The following is a 19,278-nucleotide window of genomic DNA, read 5'->3' as shown; positions in this document are numbered from 1 at the left end:
CTAAACCTAAACCTAAACCCCCCCCTCTGATGAAAAGACTGGTTTTGGTTTCAGCTCATTCAGACGGCGCAGAGCTGAATGACAATGAGATCTTTAATACGTGTTAAATAAAAGAAGCATTTGGCATTAAAGATATTTTACCTTCACGGCCTGTAGTGACTTAAATCAGCCCTCTGTTATTCAACCCTGTAACAGTGGAACGTCCGTTACTTTTGCTGTATTTTGATCGTCTTTCTAGAAGTGTGATTGTCGTGGATGTGTTCGTTAAGAGTGCTGCAGATTCCTCAGTGCCTCACGTCACAAAAAGGAAAAGAGTACAATCTAGTGTTCATAATCGATTCACCCTAAAGAAATAACAAAAAAACATCGACAAATAACACCCAAACTGTACCCCATATATCAAGTATAATCAGCAGTTAAATAACTAGAATATGGTACATATTGATTTTGCTTTTCTTAGCCAGAGGGGAGATAAAAGGCTTTGGCCAGTTGTTCCTTTCCTTGAGGAACTGAGCGAGGACCCCCAGCAGTCACAAGGACCTCCGGGCTCAGTTCTTCCAGGAATGAGAAACTGAACTGTAAACAAAACCTAAGAAAAATAACAACTATCATGAAGCAAGTTACATTATTGTAGCCAAAATCCCAGGTTGACACTGAACATCAGTTACCTACACCTACAGAATACTCCCCTTTGTCCTCATCTGCACCGACGCGAGGGCGCATAACGAAGCATATTTACAGTGGCGGCCATGTTTCTGCAATCAACGTGTGCAACCAGGATGAAATCTAAAACTGCCGTCTATCGTTGGTCACAAGTCTATCTACTTCCCTGGTCACCTGTAGCCCTCCTTCTACTACTTCCTCCATCTTTGATTCAACGCTTTTGTTTTTCTCCTTTCCTCATGACCAGACGTCCAAAAATAATGTTTTAATAACCCAAAAAAATGTGTCCGTGTGTAATCCACCCACCCCCCCACAAAAAAAAATGCTCTTAAAAATTAGAATGAGGTAAATCCCTGTAGTAAGAAAATTCTCTGAAAGAAAAAAAAAAAAGAAATTGCACCTTCCAACCCCCGCCTCTGTTGAGTGACTACGTCATGGAGGCACAACGAAAAGGTCAACACAGCACAAACATGTGTCCATCCGTTTGGCTCTACGCGTGTCTTTGAGTCACAAATCTCCTTCAGTCATCTCCCCCTCCACACACACACATCAAACCTCGTCTTCCCCCCCCCCCCCTCAGTTGCACCTGACCGTCCGGTTACGACTCCGCCCACACCCACCCCCCTCCTCCTCCTCCTCCTCCTCCTCCTCCTCCTCCTCAGGACTTCCTCTGCCGCACCGTCTCCGAGCTGCCGTTCAGTTTGCTCCGCCCGGACGGGGTGGCTGTGCTGCCGTTGCCCAGAGGACGGTCCCGGTCCGCGGGGACTTCCTGTTTGCGTTGACGGGTCTCTTTGTAGCGGAGCGTGATGTCCCTGAGAGAAGATTGAAGAAGGAAGGAGGACACGCCGTGAATAGAAAACCAACTTTGGGAACAGTTCCTCCCGACTGGTCTCTGTTCCTCCTCATTTAAAAAAAAATAAAACACATGAGTATGATTTAACTTGTGCTATGACAATAAATGTACTTCCTCTCAAAAGATAATGAGCTCCCTCGCCTTCTCTCTTAACAATTAATTACATCTCTTTTCCACAACGTTCTCTTTTCACCATAAAGTGCATCACCGTGGAGAAAAGACGGACATCTTCTCTACGCTGATTGCAATCATCAAATATCGTTGTCCGTGTCTTTGGGGGATAATCCACAACAAAACTTTGATTTACTTCATTGCATGAAAAGTCAGATTTTGCAGCCTCTCTTGGACGCGGCAGTCCTGTTTATGTCTTTTATGTATTCCCAGATCAAGATGAGGGTCAGTTTGACCTCCTTAATGCTCCGGATGAGACTCTCAGTTGATGGAGGAGTGAAACATCCCCACAATACTCACCTCGGTCTGCTGATGCTAACGCCTCGTATTAGATAAGAGAGGCACACCTCAACAACTGGGTCAAATAGTATTTGCAGATAACTCTGGTGTGCGTTTGTTTCATGCTGCTTGATCAGACAGAATGAATATTTACCTTTAAAAAAAATAAATAAACAAAAAACACCATAATCTTCATAGGGGGTAGAGCCAGCATTCATGTAACCAAACAACAAAACAAAAGACATTCAAACTATTGGCAAATAGGATTTCACCAAGGTCTGAGTAATGCATGCTTTAGTGCCCGACGCCCTGCACTGGTTTTCATGCTGACTGGCACGTGTGTGAGGTGTGCAAACATTTCCTTTTTCTCTTTCTTTCTTTCACTGCGCTCCTCCTGACTGTTTTCTGCATTACTTAACCGACTCCTGCTGATGTGAAGGGAAATGCTCAAAATTAAAAAGATGACAAAATTCACCACAGCAAAAGAATTTTTTTTTTTTTTAAATTGAAAAAGTGCCATGCGGGAGAAGGACCCATGTGGAGTAATATCTGTGTAGTCGAGTGGATCCCAGAGATCTTCTGAATATAACTATGGATCCAAAACAGTGATGATTGAGAGGGGAAATAAAACAGAATACAACACTGCTGACAGAAGGGAGCCTCTCTCCTATACCTACCTCACCGGACACGGACATTACTGCTGAGCATGGGCAGGAAGAAGAAAGGGGGAGGGAGGATTGGGGGAGGAGAAAATAGACCAGAAGCTTAACATGCTGGGGGAATGGCTATGCTCAACAGGAACACTACTCAACATAAAGGGGGAAAGATATATTGCTGCATGAGGTCATGAGGAAAACAATGCATTTAATAAATCCCATTGGATGGGATCAAAAGCACATGAAGTTCATGTTCATGAAATTAAATTTATATTGTGACTAAACTGTATTTTTTGCAATGCAACAGGTTATTTATTGAAGCCAGTGTTGCCGGCCTGTAATAACATTTAAACCCGAAGTGTGTTAAAGGTTTCTTTATGAAAAAGTTTTAATCTATATCACCCTTTCTCTTCCTGTGTTGCACACTTTGCATGGCTGCTATAATATGCACTGACATATCAATTTTAAACTAAATCTGGATTATTACATTTCATATTTACAGACCAATGGCTCATTTGCACCAAAAATGTCTTTACCTGAATCGAATGAGCACAGAGTTTTATAATTTACATGACCTACGTCTTCACAGTAGGCTTAACCTCCCCCCCCCCCGCCCCCCAGTGTAGTACCCCAGCCCACTTCTTACCGGAAGAAGAAGCGCCATACGGTCCAGCCGAAGATGAGGACGATTCCTAAGAACCAGCACTGCGTGATGAAGAAGGGGAGGGGCAGCATGATGGTGTTGGGATCGTACTTGACCACAATGAGGAACTCCGTCACGGTGATTGCTGCCACCAGCCACGCCTGCTGGCCGAGCTTCTTGTGGAACTTCCTGCAGGGAAAACAAAACAAAAAAAAAAAAAAATATATATATATATATATATATTTTATTTTTTTTTTTAAATCACAAAGAGTGTCGTTATGGAAAAGTGAGTCGATTGCGAGAACTTGTAACTTGTACTTTTGGAAAAGAAACGACCGAAACTGTTGCGCCTGTCAATTGTTAAAAAAAGGCCAATGCAATAGTGTTTCCATATTTGTCCGACGTGCAGAAAGGCTTGTGATAAGAAGCTCAGCCCATCAGTGAGGTGAATACACTCCCTCAGCTTCCCAAACAACAAGCTCACATGCATACGGATACAAAATGTAGCACCGAACTAGAAATATGAGTTTTAATTGGCCTCCAGAGAACCAGCACCGACTGAACATCCTGATACAGTAATCATAAGCAAATAGTCCCTTTACTGAACACTTAATGGAAGTTATCCGCACTCCTAGGACATATTTTTAACCATTCATCCCCTCGCAGCAGATACGTATTGTTCTCTTTGCTTAGGAATGCAGCGCCGTTAACCTTTTTGACATTTAGTATAAAGTAGGCAGCGAGCACTTCCGTTAACCTGACTTGATGCTGTCCGTGACAAAATAAGACTTGAACAACATCTAGAACTTATTACAGCTCTGCGGTACACTCAAGGGGAATGCCGACAAGCTCCTAATGCAACAAAAGTATCGGTTACGAATCCGCATTGAAGACCAAGTATGGTCGAACGCTTCGACCCGGTAACGAACTCCTGCATTCCTCCTACGGGCATCTCGCCGCTACTCACGGGTCGTCCATGAAGTCGTAGATTTCCCTCATGGCGACGCCTCCGACGTTGACAAAAAAGACCAGGCGGAGCAGCACCAGGTAGTGCTCAGGGGGCATCCACAACACAAACTTCAGGTAGAAGGTGTTCAGCTCCGCCAGGAGGAACTGGGAAAGGAGGAGAGAAAGAAAAAGAAGCAAGTTTTTTTTTTGTTAATTTACGAGCACTGAGAATCTCATTAATTGAAGATAACGGAATAGGACATCACTTGTGTCCTGCACCAGTTGTAGAAGTACATCTTTATTTGGGGGTAGCGACTCATGTTTTGATCAATGAATACTGAGGATTTTTAAAAACAATCAATCAAAAATCCAGAATCCATGTAGGAAAAAGCTGAGCACAAGGTGATGTCTTAAAAAATTACGTTTTAGCTAATATAAGCTTATAAGAGTACTTGCTAAAGTTTCATTTTGTTCATTAGGACAAAAATCTAAATAAATTAAAAAAAATTTAAAAAAGAGATTTTTTACCATAAATATGATGCCTAACACAGCAAGCCAGCGTCGAAGATTTGAAGCGGGCTTCCACTCAAACTTTACCCAACTGTACGGCGTGAACTGGAATGCGATACGCTTTATCTTCCCCCTGGGGGCGGGCACAGAGGAGAGACGGTTAGAAATAAAAATGCACATTAATTTCTCACAGTCTTGGCACTTTATTGAAGTCGGAAAGAGGCGATAACCTCCCCACTATTTCAAATGTCAACATTATATCTGTCACACAATAAGTGTGGCGTTAAGTTCAAGGAATACACTTTGAATAAATTGTTTAAATGTTGTGGTTTGGATAGCCGATAGTGGGTTAATCCCAGTAGCACATTGAATAAGTCGTACTTGTATGTGAGAATGTTCCACAGGCCCTGCCACTGGTAGGGCTTCATCGACAGCCAGGCCAAGGTCTTCATGCCACAGTAGATCCCCAGACCGTTACACACCAACACATCCATGATCCACTAGAGAGAAAAAGAAAAAAAAACCACACACCTCAACTGTGATCCACCTCCACACGTTTGCTAGATTAAACCTTTTCTCAGGTCTGTGTGGGTTGGACAGCAGAAATAGATCTCCTTGACTCTCCCATTAGTGTTTTGTTGCAGGCTGGGAGGGAAAACTCACACTTTGGCATTCTTTTAACACAACTTGGTGTTTGGTTGACCGGAGAAGAGAATCCCAGCGTTGCCCCTCAAACATTAAAGCTTAAAACCTCAAATCTCGTTTCTTAATGTACATCCTCTGAGGCCCCTGAACATTCCTTCTCTTAAAATAAAAAATGCATAAAATATATTGTAGATTACGTACCATGAAGCATAAACGTGTACCGTAATCCATATTTACTGGTAATAAGCAGTTTAAGTCACAATTTAAGTAATTGCCCCGACTTTCTATTGCCGCAGTCTACCTAATGTGTTTTTACAGTCAACAGCCTGTCCTTCTTTAATACCCCACCACTTGTCTGCTAACATCCTATTATGTTGCTCTATTGCGTTATAATAGTGTTGATAACCACTTTAATTGTTTAATTGCACCCATAAATCTCAATAGCAGATTTACAGAACACTGCACCAGCAGTAACAGGATATTAAAAAGTATATATCAAAAGACACTGCTCCACATTGTGTACGGTGACCTTTGCAAACGTGAGCAATGTCGGCGCACGGTGAGAAGGGGTCCAATCCGTCCTGCCGAATAGCTCGTGAGAAAACAAAGCCGAGTCCCAGACACACTGAGAAACTTCTCAGCCTGGTTCACGTCACCCCAATCCTTCGATGTCTGCAACTCAATATGCAACCGTGTTTTGTTGTTGTTTACGTCTACGAGTCATTGTCTGCTCCCACTGTGACTCGCCAGGACTATACTGGGGTTTGTTCACGCCACCATTCTGAGGGGCACTTACTGATTCTTTAGTGAGCAAAGGAGAAGCGGTGCTATTTGTACGTACGTGGTCCCACCAGCACTCCGAGAAGTTAGGTAACTGGTGCTCCAGGCTGTATTCCAGGAACTCGAACATGACGCTGATTATCATACACATCCACCAATCGCGGATCATCAGAGTCTGAGGAAGCAAACGGAGCAAAAGGGGGGGAGGGGGAGTAGGAGGGGGTGAATGACGTGGAGTGGGAGTAGGTCAACAAGGTGCCACAGAGAGAAACTTTTTATACGTTGCGGCAAATGCAAAGAGCATCCCGGCGCTGTCAATAGTTACATACAACAATGCCTCAGTTGCCTATTGCACAGAATATTTTAAACATAGGAATCAGACAAAAAAAATGACATTAATAACACACAAGTTGGTATTTAATGATTAAGATGCTTGCAATCTTAGCGAGTAGGTTCTTCAATATATTGAAAAGTGTGTAATCATTGGCTCAGAGATTGTTGTCATTCCCAGGCCAACAAGACTGGATGGAGCAGGTGAAAATCAGAGAGGCCATTCTTTAATACATTTTTGGACAATAACAGTGTAGTCGAGGTAAATTCTTCATACATACCTTAATATACCATCCCAGGAAGTGAGCGGGAACAAAGCCATCGATCTTGTCCTTTAGAGACACCAACAAGGTCATTTAACACGTTTGTTTTTATCGTGTCAAAGTCTGTACTTTCACACAACATAACAATATTTTCACTATTTTTAAGTGTTTTATAGACCAAGTGAATAATTAATGGAAATAATCATCCGTTGCAGCTCTGCTCTTAACTAGATGTGCTTATGTTCTCATTAAGTACATCTAGTTCACATTGGTAGCAACCAGAAATGAGCACAGCGAGTTCTCGGTCACTGAACACAACAGAACTTGGCTGAGCATCATAAAGCACAGAAAAAAAAGAAAAAAAAAAGCATCCAAATCCAGTTCTCCTGTGTTTTTCCTTTTAAAAACAACATAGTTCAAGATTACATTTATATTCATTTCCTTCCGCCCAAAAACTCCAAATCAGTTTTTTTTTTCCCCAACGAAATATGTGGACAAGATTTGACATTTCTAAAAGGTTATTCACATACGTCGGCTAGTGTGGAGAGTTTGACCCACTCTCAGAGACTGAAATCAGGCCAACAGTAGAGATGTGGTCTGGGTCAATGAGGCGGCAGCAGCAGACTGCTTCGCCACGGGGAGGGAAGGCCCGGTTCTACTGACGGGCTATAACCAGACACAAGCTTCTGGAGCCAGTCAGCACACAGCCACACTAACTATGAGTTTGTGCGTGTGTGTATGAGGGAGAAAGGAGAGAGAGAGAGACAGAGAGAGAGAGAGAGAGAGAGAAAGTGACAGGGGGGAGGAGACAGGGAGGGAGAGCTAGAGTCAAAAGGAGAGTGATTGTGTGAATGGATGAGGGAAAGAAACAGACTCATTTAGGCTGCCATACGATGCGAGATCTGGGTCTTTTTCTTTTCAGTAATAATTGAGGGCAAAGTGTACCACAATATAAATAACACGACCGAGTCGGAAATCTGTGACCTCAACTTAAATAAAACGTCTTACCCAGATGTTGTGGAAGGGGTCGGTGGTGTTGCCCGGGTCGTACATGAGGCAGTTTCCTCCATAGTCGCGCTCCGGGAGGGGAACCCCAAGTTTGGGGTCAATGTACTTCATGAACTGTCGTCCATCGTGCACCGTCTGGATAACGGAGAAGCATAGAAACCATCAGCGCTTATTCTCCCTGAGAAGGAACTTTATCTTTATTTATGAATTACAAAATAAATAATAATTAATTAAATATATATATAAAATCCAGAATCAGTGTTATTGTACATTCACTCTTCACCTCTCACCACAGCATTTACTTTTGAAAGTTTCTTTTTGTTTTTGCTTAATGACACAACTTTGAGGCATGTTAAAGTTTTTAAATGGAAGATTTCACCGAGTTGCACTTTTAAATGTTGCTTGCAATGAGCCAAGAAAGTAGAAGGCTAAAGTATTTAAAACTCTTTTTAACAATGTCCCGGCCTGATTAAGATACAACTGTATTGCTACTTTACAAGGTCCGGCTCAGGGACATTTAAAAAGAGAAAAAAAGAGATGTGGTAGGATCACAGAGATCGGTGCAGCACTCTGAATAGAATCCAGTGTAATCCTGGTTTTAAGATGTCTGCATGTACTCCAACACTCATTTCTCAGGTTGAGCTACTTCATGTTGGTTTGTGGACCCAAATCCATGATCTAAACCAAGAAGTTAATGTGAATAGGAAAATAAATCTGCTGCCTTGTTCTGGGAGTGAAGATTGCGTCACTAAATGTTCCAACACCCCGAGAGAGACGGGCATGTGCTGTAATCGACAGACCTTTTTTAAATTTTGTGTGTGCTGTATGTTTTTCCCCTCCATCGATGAATGTTCATGGTTGAGTGTTTCAGCCCATCAAGGTATTAATGCCATCAACACACCAACCTGGAAGAGGATGAAGATGAGGAACAGCTCATAGACGACAGTGACACAAAGCCAGAACCTCCAGTAAGCTAGAAAAAGAGGGAAAGAAAACAAAAAAAAAAAAAAAAAAAAAAACTCTGTCTTGTTAATATTTCATTAAACTAATCACAACAATCTCAGATAAGCCCAGGATATCGGGACTGTGGCCTTGCAAAATAGATAGCAAAGATAGCGAAAGGGGAGGGCAATAGCGAGTGAGATATGCAGCCGATGGCAGACTTGTAGTCTTCATCCAGAGAGGGAGCCCATCTGGGAATTAATATGACTTCAGTTTTTGTTTCTCTGTTTAAAAAAAAGGCGGCATTGGAAGATTATGTCAGTCCAAATAGAATGTGAGTGATTCTTTATTTGGTCATGTCCGTCCCTTTGACAGACTTTGTTGACTTAATACTGAATGTAATACTGAAGGATTTCACAATGCATGACTTGGTGTGTTTTTCTATTACCAGGACAGCAAATTGCAACAATTGAGTACTACAGTCAGGAGCCATTGCAACAGATAATCTGGCTTCCATTAAAGCTCCATCGGTAGGTTTTCAAAAATAGTGACGTGAAAGGATTATTAATGGGTGTGGTAAAAGCCTGAAGCTATCGTAGCATTACCGCGTTATTAATGACCCACAAACGTGGTTTGAATTAAACGGCCGCTGTCATAGTAATTTCTTGTGAGTCTTTGTGTATAATCTCCCGGAGGGGGGGGGGGGGGGGGGGGGGGGGGGGTCCCTGAGGAGAAGCAGGTTGTAAATCCTAAAGTCCGTCTGGCTCTTTTCCCATTAAACAGATCTGTGGAGTTTCAAGCTGAACAACAACTGGACCTACTTGGCTGGCTCCACAGGTCAGGGAGTATGACGCAATCAGTTAATACACACACACACACACACACACACACACACACACACACACACACACACACACACACACACACACACACACACACACACACACACACACACACACACACACACACACACACACACACACACACACACACACACACACACACACACACACACACACACACACACACACACACACACACACACACACACACACACACACACACACACACACACACACACACACACACACACACACACACACACACACACACACACACACACACACACACACACACACACACACACACACACACACACACACACACACACACACACACACACACACACACACACACACACCAAAAAACACTTGTTTTTCAGTCCACAAAAGGAGAGCTCAAGAAGGCACAAGTAATGCAGCCTAAACTATTGGCTGGTCGCTCCACGCCTCCAATAACCAACAACATTCAGAGCGTGTGTCTCCATTTGACCTCCACACCCTGTTGTCTTCCTTCCTTCCTTCCTTCCTCCCTCCCTTCCTCCCAATCTGAAGTCAGTGGGAACATGTTGTGTGATAGATGAGATGCCTCTTTTGCATAACTGACCTGGTTAAAAACCTAAATAGCAAACTACTTTAATGAACTGCACTTCTATGAATAGAAGCATCCCTTTATAGAATGTAGCAAATTAAAGGAACAGTGTGTCACATTTCAGGGGGAGGGCATCTATTTGAAAGATATGGAATACAATTGTATCGTGTTTTGAGTGTAGGCAGAACTAGGACCAGGATTGTTTCATGCTTGTTGTTGGATGTCCCTTTTTCTGCATGTAAACAGCAGCTCACTGATCTGTGGGAGAGGTTTATGTGTTAAGCCGGGCTCAGAATGCCCTGCTTAAGGGGGTGCATCTTTTTCATGTTGAAACTATTAACAGAGCACCACAGTCCTTTAGATATTACAGTTAAAAGGCCAGTGGAGTCGTCAACAACGGTGACGAAGATGTTCCCCAAGTGCGTTTACTTTGTTCTCTAAGGGGTCTGCTTGGATCCACCCCCTGCCATGAAAACTCTCCACCTCCTTTCCTTTATCCAGATGTCTCCCTTCATTTTCACAATTACATTTAGTGAGCCATTGCCTGTATTGATTGCCTGCACTCAAGAGGATGTTCGTGGTATAGTAGGAGCCAACATGAGTCTAAAATGTTGCTATTGATCGAATGAGTGGAAACGTCGCTCAGGTACTCTTACCCCTCTACACATGATAGGCATGGAGAAACAAATAATACACCATTAACAAGGTCAGAGTCAACATCACCAGCATGATGCACAACAGTGTAAAGTTCCCATCAATTACTGTAATATAATATTTATTTTAAATTTGGTTTACGGCGTGGAATAAAACAAGCTTGACCTACTCAAATTCTTTGAAATTGAACCTGCTTTGCTCCTATTCTGTAGGGTTTAAAAGCTGAGAATTGAGATACTGCACATGGAAGACCGGAAGATGAAATGTTGCCATGAAACTGGGAAAAAGAAGCATTCTTACCCGGGTGTGGTCTGGTGAAGGGTCCATCTTTGGCTTGTGTCACTCCAAAACAGAGAAACACCAGGATGCTCGCCACAATCCCCCTACGGGACCACAATTAGAAACAAAAGGAAGATTCAATTTAAGGTTGCGTTATACGATCCTATTATTAGTGTAGACAAATCCAGTGGCTGATTTATGCGTTGCGCACTCAAGTGCAGCCGCCATTACTGCAGTGGCAGAGTGGAACTGAACTTATGTATGCCGACAGGGAACGCAGAATCGTAGTCTGTGTGAATGGGGAGATTCTTCAGGCTCAAAAACACCAGCCGGAAATTGGTTATGACAATGAATTTGGGGAGAAAATAACATAAAAAAAAAAAAAAAACAATGTGCAAATTTCTGTCTGCATGTTAAAGTGCTTTGTACTGGAGTCGCCAATTAAACCCAGCAGGAATGATGTGCTAGCTGAAGATTTGAATTGTTAAAGAAAAAGAGAAGAAAAAAAAAAAAAATCAGAAGAAATGTTAGACTCTCATTACAGAATACGTAGTACTGGGCCAGCCAGAGATATGCGGGGAAGCAGCTCACCATTGGCCCCTTGTGGCCCTCACTGATTGGCCCTTTATTGGCAAAATGCTGAGAATGTGGTAAAAACATGAGGATTTAATAATAATGGAGATCTAGCCGAATAAAATCAATTTCATGGAGCAGAGGCTTGTGGTTTTTACTTTTTCTCTTTTTTGAAAATAGTCCGTTTGATGTTGAAGCTGCTGGTAACGTTACGGCCCAGAAAAAAAAAAGAAAAAAAAAAGGGGCAGCTGTCTTTTTAAACATTATTATACACTTTACAGCCAGTGCCACAGGATCTGGTGCACAGATGTCTTGGCAAAAAGGGAAATAGAGTGTTATCATCAGGACTACAAGAAAGGTGCCAAAGGTGGCTTGTCTGCTTCCTCCTACAACCTAGTTGTGTTTATATATTACACAAACAATGTCTAAACGTAGATACGAAAGCAGGAAGGGGAAAGTATTGGCACGCCTTTTGATTTGGTGACCCGTTTTAGCAGCTGACCATGGGTAATTACCACCTATTACAATTCCCTCTTAGAGATTAGACCAATCTGAACCTTCTACTGTCAACCTTTAAATCGCTGCTGTGTTGATTTCTGAAAACCAGGACACAAGCCAAGGACGCTGCTCTGAACCTATAAATGAACAGGGGAGGCTTAGCAACTGGACACACAATGTGATTTCAGCTTGTGCTCGCCAACACGGGTGGGAGCATAAGTGTGTGCGATCAAATGATTGTATGTGTGTGTGTAGGTGGGAAAGTGAGTTTTTACGTGACGACAATCGTGTGTCAAAATGAGGGTACAGGTGTGTTAACTAGTGAAAGGGACCGACTAGTAAACACGACTGATTCAAAAATGGACGAGTGTGTCCAACAGTGTAAATGAGCGCACAGTCTGTACATGACCGAGATTTGGACTGTGTGTGTGTGTGTGTGTGTGTGTGTGTGTGTGTGTGTGTGTGTGTGTGTGTGTGTGTGTTCCTCTGCAGGGAAGAAGCTCAAGGGTCTTTAACCGGATGAGCCGGACTACGGTGACGGCAGAACATCCAATTAAGATCGGTCCCGCAATCCCCCTCAAACACCAACACACAATCAGTCTCTCCGCCACATAATGTACGATGCAGCTTGCTTGTACTCGGCCGGCCTTGTGCTATTCCAATTAAACTCCCACACACACACTGTTGCTTAAAAGCAAATGTAGCTTTAAAAAAAAACAAAAATTGAAAGCAGTCCGTGAAGGAACTGGTTATCCACACTTTCAGAGAGAGAGAGAGAGAGAGAGAGAGAGGACCGTCATCAGATCACGAGTGAATCAGACGTCAACTCCTGACCAACGTGAAGTGAGAAAATCTAGGCCAGTTCTAAAATCAATGACTAAAGATGTTTGTGTATGGTCTAATGTTCATGGAGTGACATTAGACCACATCCGAAACATTTCTGACCAAAGTCAATTAAATCCAATGCTTTAAAATCAGTGGCTTTTAAATGTCCACAACGAGTCTTGAATTAATCGCTGACCAACATTAGAGTTTAGGGAATAGAGAAGACCATTAAGTTCATAATTAAAGAAGAATGATCTAAATTTTCCAAAACCCTGCTCTGAAGAAACATCAGCAGAGCTTTCTTCTTCTTCGTATCAATTGTATCCACAACTATAAGGAGCCATAACCAAAAGTAGCCACAGCATGACCCACGTGTGGGGATATTTGTTAAGCCTATTGACATAGAATCTACCCAAAGGATAAATTAATATGGTGACTACTGAGCTTCAAGTACCACCTACTTCAATGTGCCACTTTTTAGTACGGCATGGTACCAGCAAGGGAACCTGGATCACACCTCAGAGACTAGGATAAATGCAGAATGACTATGTTCAGTAAATGTAATGTTCTAGGTTGCATTTGTGTCCTCCGTGTTGAAAGATTACGGCATGATCTCCTCTCCAAACATGACATTCACGCGCCTCCTTTTCATGGTCATCGGGGTTAGGTTTTTTTGTGAAAAGCTCAGCGTGGCCTTGGCAGAGGGCCAAGCTTGGTTCAAGGTGAATGCTACTGAAGGGGTACGAGCTTCCATTTGAGTCAATGGAGTTCAGCACCTCACCCATGTTGCTGCATGGCTTAATGCCAAATGCTTTTCCAGGTGAAGTCTAAAACTGTGGTCCTCATTAGCTGTTTTTTGTTATGCGACCTATTCATCAGGCTTTGAATGTCAGTCTGACACGATACACAGAAGAATGTTGAAATGGGACGAACAAAGAAAGTGGTACATTTCTGTTTATAAATGGCTGGAAAATAAATAAAAATCTAAACCTAGCATGCTTTAAAATTAGAAGAAACATTGATGTTGAGTGCTAATAAAAAAACAAGTCGTCTCTGAAGATAAACAGCAGCCAAAATGATTATTCAGTCCAATCAAAAAGCCTCAGTGGATTTTCTTTGGGCATCCTACTGGTTCCTGCAGGGTTTTTGGCTTTGACGACACAGGAAATGACGAGCACAGGCTACTGACCTCTTAGCGTTGTAGGTCGTGTCCTGGGGGGTTTCTTCCAACAGAGTGACGTAGACCAGAGCACAAGTCAATATGAACAGCACTGTCACAGTGTGGGCTCGCCTGCAGTAAATAAAATTTTAAAAAAGGAGAGGGAGAGAAGAAACAGAGAGTGATATTAATAACATTTATAAAAGGAGGAACATTTGATAAAAGCTAATGGAGGAGAGAAAGAAGCTGATGAATGTCTGAGGTCACCAAAGGTGAATGTTAGCAATATAAATGCACCGTAATTAGAGCGGTGTAATCACTTCAGTCATTGCGAAACAAAGTGTCCTAACAAAGCTTTTAAACATCATGTGCAAGATCCGTCTCTAATGATCAGACTTAAATATAATGACGGGAGTGGAGATGAGATAAAAACAGATCGTTGCTGAGAACATGGGTTACTTACTTCAGCCGAAAATAGTTACAAAACGTGTGTGACGAAACAAAAAAACACAATGGAGATATGAATCAGAACATTTCTTTTCACTTGAATGGAGGAACAGAAGTCAAAAACTGCTTTTGTGTCACTTCGCTGGTGACCTGCCTGAATGTGGACCGTGAAGACCTCAGCAGGGTGTACCTGGACTGTTAACGTAGACACGTTGAACTTAAAGTTTGGAGATGTGAGCCTATGGCCAGCATCATGGCCATAGGCTCACATCTCCAATATCGCCTAACGGCAGGGAACAAACCTGAGGCCTTTGTCGTACGACACTTACACGCTACAGTGGTTCACATATACATCCATGCAATCTGTGGGGCTTTATCTCAACTCAAGGGGAAAAGCTGTCAGAAGAGCATATGATATTTAATAGATTACCCCAGGAGTTATCAAATGGACAGGAGTAATTTTGGGCAAGCTGACAAAATAATTGTGCATATGGCCAAAATCTTCCATCCCGATATAGGTTTAGAGGCCTGTGTCTCAGGAGTAAACCATGGCAACTTTGAAACCTGATGTTTTATTTTTTTGGGGAGTTTTTCCTGATCCGATGTGGGGTCCTGGGATAGGGATGTCGTATGTGTACAGATTGTAAAGCCCTCTGAGGCTAATTTGTAATTTTGGGGCTATACAAAATAAACTGAATTGGTTGGTTTATGTTTTGCAGCTCGTTTGCTCTTTTGTTTTTACAGCTTTTTGCAGTAAACACAGCAGGTGTAGTTTATATCTCTTTTATCACGCTAGCAAAGCAATGCATAAACATGAAACTATATCCCAGAGCATGTTCCGTGACATTTGACTGACACAGCTACCCCCTCTGGAGATTGACAACGGAGTTAAAATGTTGTTTCAGAACACACACATCATTATTTGAGGATAATTACTACAGCAAAAAAGCAGCAGTTTAAAAAAAACAACATTTAGTTTGAGCTCACTGCCATCATACATAACCCTAAAGAACGTCTCCTCCTCTGCTAACCCTTTGGCTCAGAGTCTGAGTCACGGCAACGGCATGCCAGGTGTCATTAGCGTCGTCTCCCTGTTCCATCTCCATGCCCAACCTGGTTGGGAGTCCCAGGGGAGGGCCTGACTCCTCTCTTGCCTGACAACCAGACTGGGAGGAAACAGGCACAGCAGAAATACCAGCCTGGCAAAACTGAGCAGCAGGCTAAACTTAGATTGACCACTAAGGTTGAGGATGAAAGTCCAGATAAAACAGGCTGCAGGTAAATACGGTCCAGTAAGCAACCATATGGCCTCATGTTGGCCTGCAGTGTTGAAATACACTTGTCAAATACATCCATCCATCCATTTTCAATACCGCTTATCCTCATTAGGGTCGCGGGGGCGCTGACATAGGGCGAAGGCAGGGGACACCCTGGACAGGCCGCCAGTCCATCGAGGGCACATGTAGGGACATACAACCATTCACTCTCACATTCACACATATGGGCAATTTAGAGATCAATTAACCTGCAACATGTCTTTGGACTGAACCCACGCTGCCACGGGGAGAACATGCAAACTCCACACAGAAGGACCGCTCCGACCGGGAATTGAACCCGCGGCCCTCTTGCTGTGAGGCGACAGTGCTAGCCACTACACCACCGTGCAGCCCGTTTGTCAAATACAGTTTAAGCTCAATTTTCTTTTACTACTTAACTTAAGAGCTCTTCTCTTTTGACAAAGCGTTTTCAAGACAGTCAGAAATCACTATGCACAAAAGCATTTCTCAGAAGACTCTTAGAAATGAAATGTGTGGGCAGCAATGCTATTTAGGGAAAAATCCAAAGTGGTGTGCCAGCACAACATTTTGCGTCATCAGGCTGACTTCTATTTAAAGGGTTTATCCAAGCTATTCCTCCTTTTCTCAATAAAAAAACAACATAACACTTCCCTCAACTCCAGTATGTGCCAATAGGGCAGATTGCATGCCACATTGTTACCTTCCTAAACCAGGGTGTAGGTTACACCATCAACAAACAGCCTTTTGGCACATCTCAAACACTTGTGAGGCTCATAACAGCACAGCAAGTGAGCTTCTGCACTGACTCCATGATCAGAAATCCAGCGCAAGAAACCAACTTTTCCACACTCACTTCCTCCATTTACATGCTGATGTGTGGTTGACTAACACTTTATTCACAGTTGAGTTAACCATGTTCAGCTCTTTGGGGAAAAATGCACATTGTGGTTTAATTAGGAGGTAGTGGTTGGCCTTAGTCCCTTTTTGACAAGATATAAAACTGCCGAATGTACATTTCTCATGACTTGTGGTGACTAAAAAAGGATGACCTAAGATGCTACACATGTAAAATAAAAAGTACCACCTTTACATGCATGCAATATTAGCCCAGAACTATCCAGGACGCCATATGATTCACAATGGCTCAATTCCAAGTTGACCACAAGGCAAACGGCTACAATCTCCATTATCAGTTCTCGATAACAACAGACTGGGTGTGCCGACCGACCACTGAGAGGCCAAATTCCTTCCCAGCAAACACAAAAAGTCTCATGCAGTATTATCCAGAGATGGTCGAATTGTGACTAAACGGAGCTAGCGTCGGTCAAGATCATTATAGAGTCGCAACACTATGAGACCTGTTAATGTTTCCGGTATTAGACCAACACATATCTAGATGTTAAGGCTATAACATAGTAATGAGATACTCATTAAAGTTTATCTTGTGGAGGAACAGCCTTGTGTGCCGTCAAAGATACTGGATACCTTTGCAGAGTCTTATTGACCCTAGCTTTACACAGACACAGCAGAGATGAGACACACATACCCTGGAGCGACAGGTTGAAGGGCCATGGTGGCTAAACATAAAAAATGTTTAAAAAAGAGGTTGCAGGACAGCATGTTACATCTCTATTGCCTCGGCACATCGCAAACACCTGCATCCTGCACATGCCCAACGCACTCTGTCCGACCGTGTGTATGTGTGTCAGTGGGTGTGTGCAGAACTCACTTCTCCAGTTTACCGCATGGCCAGAATATTTGTCTTGACTTCAAAAAAACGGCGTGGATCTCTTTCTGCTGAAGGTGCAGGTCGGTTATTGCCTTGTCAACAGCAAGCTCTGCGGCTGGATGTGCAATGTAAGCATCCATAACAGCCCGGCAAACATTAGCACAAGCACCCTCAATAACTGGCACCCCCTTTAGACCTCGGTGATTCCTTCCTATCGTTTTACATTTGAACAATTTCACCCAGACACATTTCAGCTCGACAGAGGACTTACCATTTAACTCCCTGTCCATTTGAAGATTGGGAACAAGGTCACAGTATTTGCTGTGATTAATGGAGGTCACCTGCCCCCCCCCCCACCCCGTCTTTCAGTTCACCTTGAAAGCTAAACCAACCTTGTTGTCATTGACATTTCTGCAGGAACTGTGATGTCTGGAGTATTTTTCTTGAAATCAAAAACAAATGACCTCCGACGCCTCCTGCGTTCAAGTATTTGACATTTTGCACCGGTGACATTGTCAAGAAAAGCACTCACCAGAAAAATGTGTTGGTCCCGTCGTCATACACTTCACACTCCGTGTTTCTCCGATGCGTGCTCTCCCTGGACGGCTGCTTCATCACGTTAGCTTTGACGTGTGCGCTCTGACTCGGGCAACCCGACTCGGCCGAGACGTCGTCGTCCGGCTCGGCGGATGTGGCGCACTTGCCGGCGGCGTTGACCGCGGCCAAGCCGCTTCTCTTCGGCTCGGACTTGGTCATTTGGCTTCACCCACCGGCCGCCTTCCTCCTCCTCCTCGGTGCTTTAAACGGATACCGTTTTGTTTTTGTTGGGTGTATCACTGTGCCTGGCTCCCGTGCCAACTCATCCGCGTGTCAGCCCCACCCTAATTGACTATATAAGCACCCTGGGGTAATCAAGAGGGGAAATTCAAAAGGTAAATAAAAGAGAGAATAACCTGAAAATCCAGTTACTGCAGTTGAATCCTCGCAGACCAGCGCGAGGCGCGTCGTTAGCTAGCTAATAACTATTCTCCGACGCCGCCTACTTAAGTTATATCGCCGCTTAAACAAGAACAAGAGAGCAGCACGAGGCACCGCGATTTAAATGTCGTTTAATTGACGGCGAAACTAATTACGACGGCTGCACGAGCGACCAGCGCGGAGTGCTAAACCCGCGTGAGCGACCGTTATGTGTGTTGTGACTCTTCCGACAGAGCTAGCGAAGCTAAGTTAACAGACAAGCTTGTAAAACCACCATTGCTCGAGACACCGTTTTAACAATTCACCTGTGTGAAATGCGTCTTTACATTAGCTATGTGGGAGGTTTTTTTGTCTCCCCCCCATCCCCTAAACTAGCATTACGTACCAGTTGAATTTATGGGATTATGACTGGAGTCCAGATGAGCTCAGGAGCTACTGACGCTAACGTTACATCAGTGCAACCCCATTGGCGCAAAACGCTTGAAATCCGTTTTGCCAGTAGAAAGAACAACAATTAAGAAGTAAACGCCATCATACATCATACTCTGCCTGGTGACTTCCTGACACCGTTCCAACTAAAGAGACTAACCGCTCCAGAGCATCGGCTGGGGCAGGCTACGCTCCAGACACACGTCACGTGGGCACGGAGTGTATTGAACGTCATGGTAACGGCAGCAATAACGCCATATCCGGTGTAGTTTCTTCACAATAAAAGA

At 43.4% G+C, this 19,278-nt stretch overlaps 1 protein-coding gene across 5 annotated transcripts; it reads right to left on the bottom strand.

Annotated features, from left to right (window-relative positions):
* Positions 1 to 57: 57 nt before the first annotated feature.
* Positions 58 to 19,208, bottom strand: ptdss2 (phosphatidylserine synthase 2). Of its 5 annotated transcripts, none has more exons than XM_034535864.1 (13): positions 18,538 to 19,208; positions 18,117 to 18,381; positions 14,141 to 14,242; positions 11,077 to 11,159; positions 8,655 to 8,722; positions 7,750 to 7,884; positions 6,760 to 6,810; positions 6,210 to 6,323; positions 5,105 to 5,223; positions 4,742 to 4,856; positions 4,233 to 4,378; positions 3,269 to 3,454; positions 58 to 1,475 (listed from the first exon to the last, which is right to left on the bottom strand). In XM_034535864.1, exons 2-13 carry the CDS (start codon positions 18,338 to 18,340, stop codon positions 1,322 to 1,324), a joined length of 1,497 nt encoding a protein of 498 aa, XP_034391755.1. In that variant the 5' UTR covers positions 18,341 to 18,381; positions 18,538 to 19,208; the 3' UTR covers positions 58 to 1,321. The 5 variants fall into 5 exon arrangements, with proteins under 5 accessions (XP_034391755.1, XP_034391754.1, XP_034391757.1 ...); XM_034535863.1 differs by having other exon boundaries at positions 18,117 to 18,486; positions 18,948 to 19,208; XM_034535866.1 differs by having other exon boundaries at positions 18,117 to 18,486; positions 19,100 to 19,205.
* Positions 19,209 to 19,278: the final 70 nt, after the last annotated feature.

This window comes from Cyclopterus lumpus, chromosome 6 (assembly GCF_009769545.1).
Source record: "Cyclopterus lumpus isolate fCycLum1 chromosome 6, fCycLum1.pri, whole genome shotgun sequence".
In the NCBI taxonomy this organism is placed as follows: domain Eukaryota; kingdom Metazoa; phylum Chordata; class Actinopteri; order Perciformes; family Cyclopteridae; genus Cyclopterus; species Cyclopterus lumpus.
The sequence above is the reverse complement of the archived record's forward strand: the minus strand, read 5'-3'. Positions and strand labels throughout refer to the sequence as shown.

What these genes read in the sequence shown, in the direction of transcription:
- ptdss2 (XM_034535864.1), bottom strand. Translation starts at nt 18,340, where the DNA reads ATGACCAAGTCCGAGCCGAAGAGAAGCGGCTTGGCCGCGGTCAACGCC. An exon ending in TCCTGGGATGGTATATTAAG is followed by an intron (nt 6,324 to 6,759) that starts GTATGTATGAAG and finishes TTGCTTCCTCAG; the next exon opens with ACTCTGATGATCCGCGATTG. An exon ending in CGGAGTGCTGGTGGGACCAC is followed by an intron (nt 5,224 to 6,209) that starts GTACGTACAAAT and finishes TTTTCTCTCTAG; the next exon opens with TGGATCATGGATGTGTTGGT.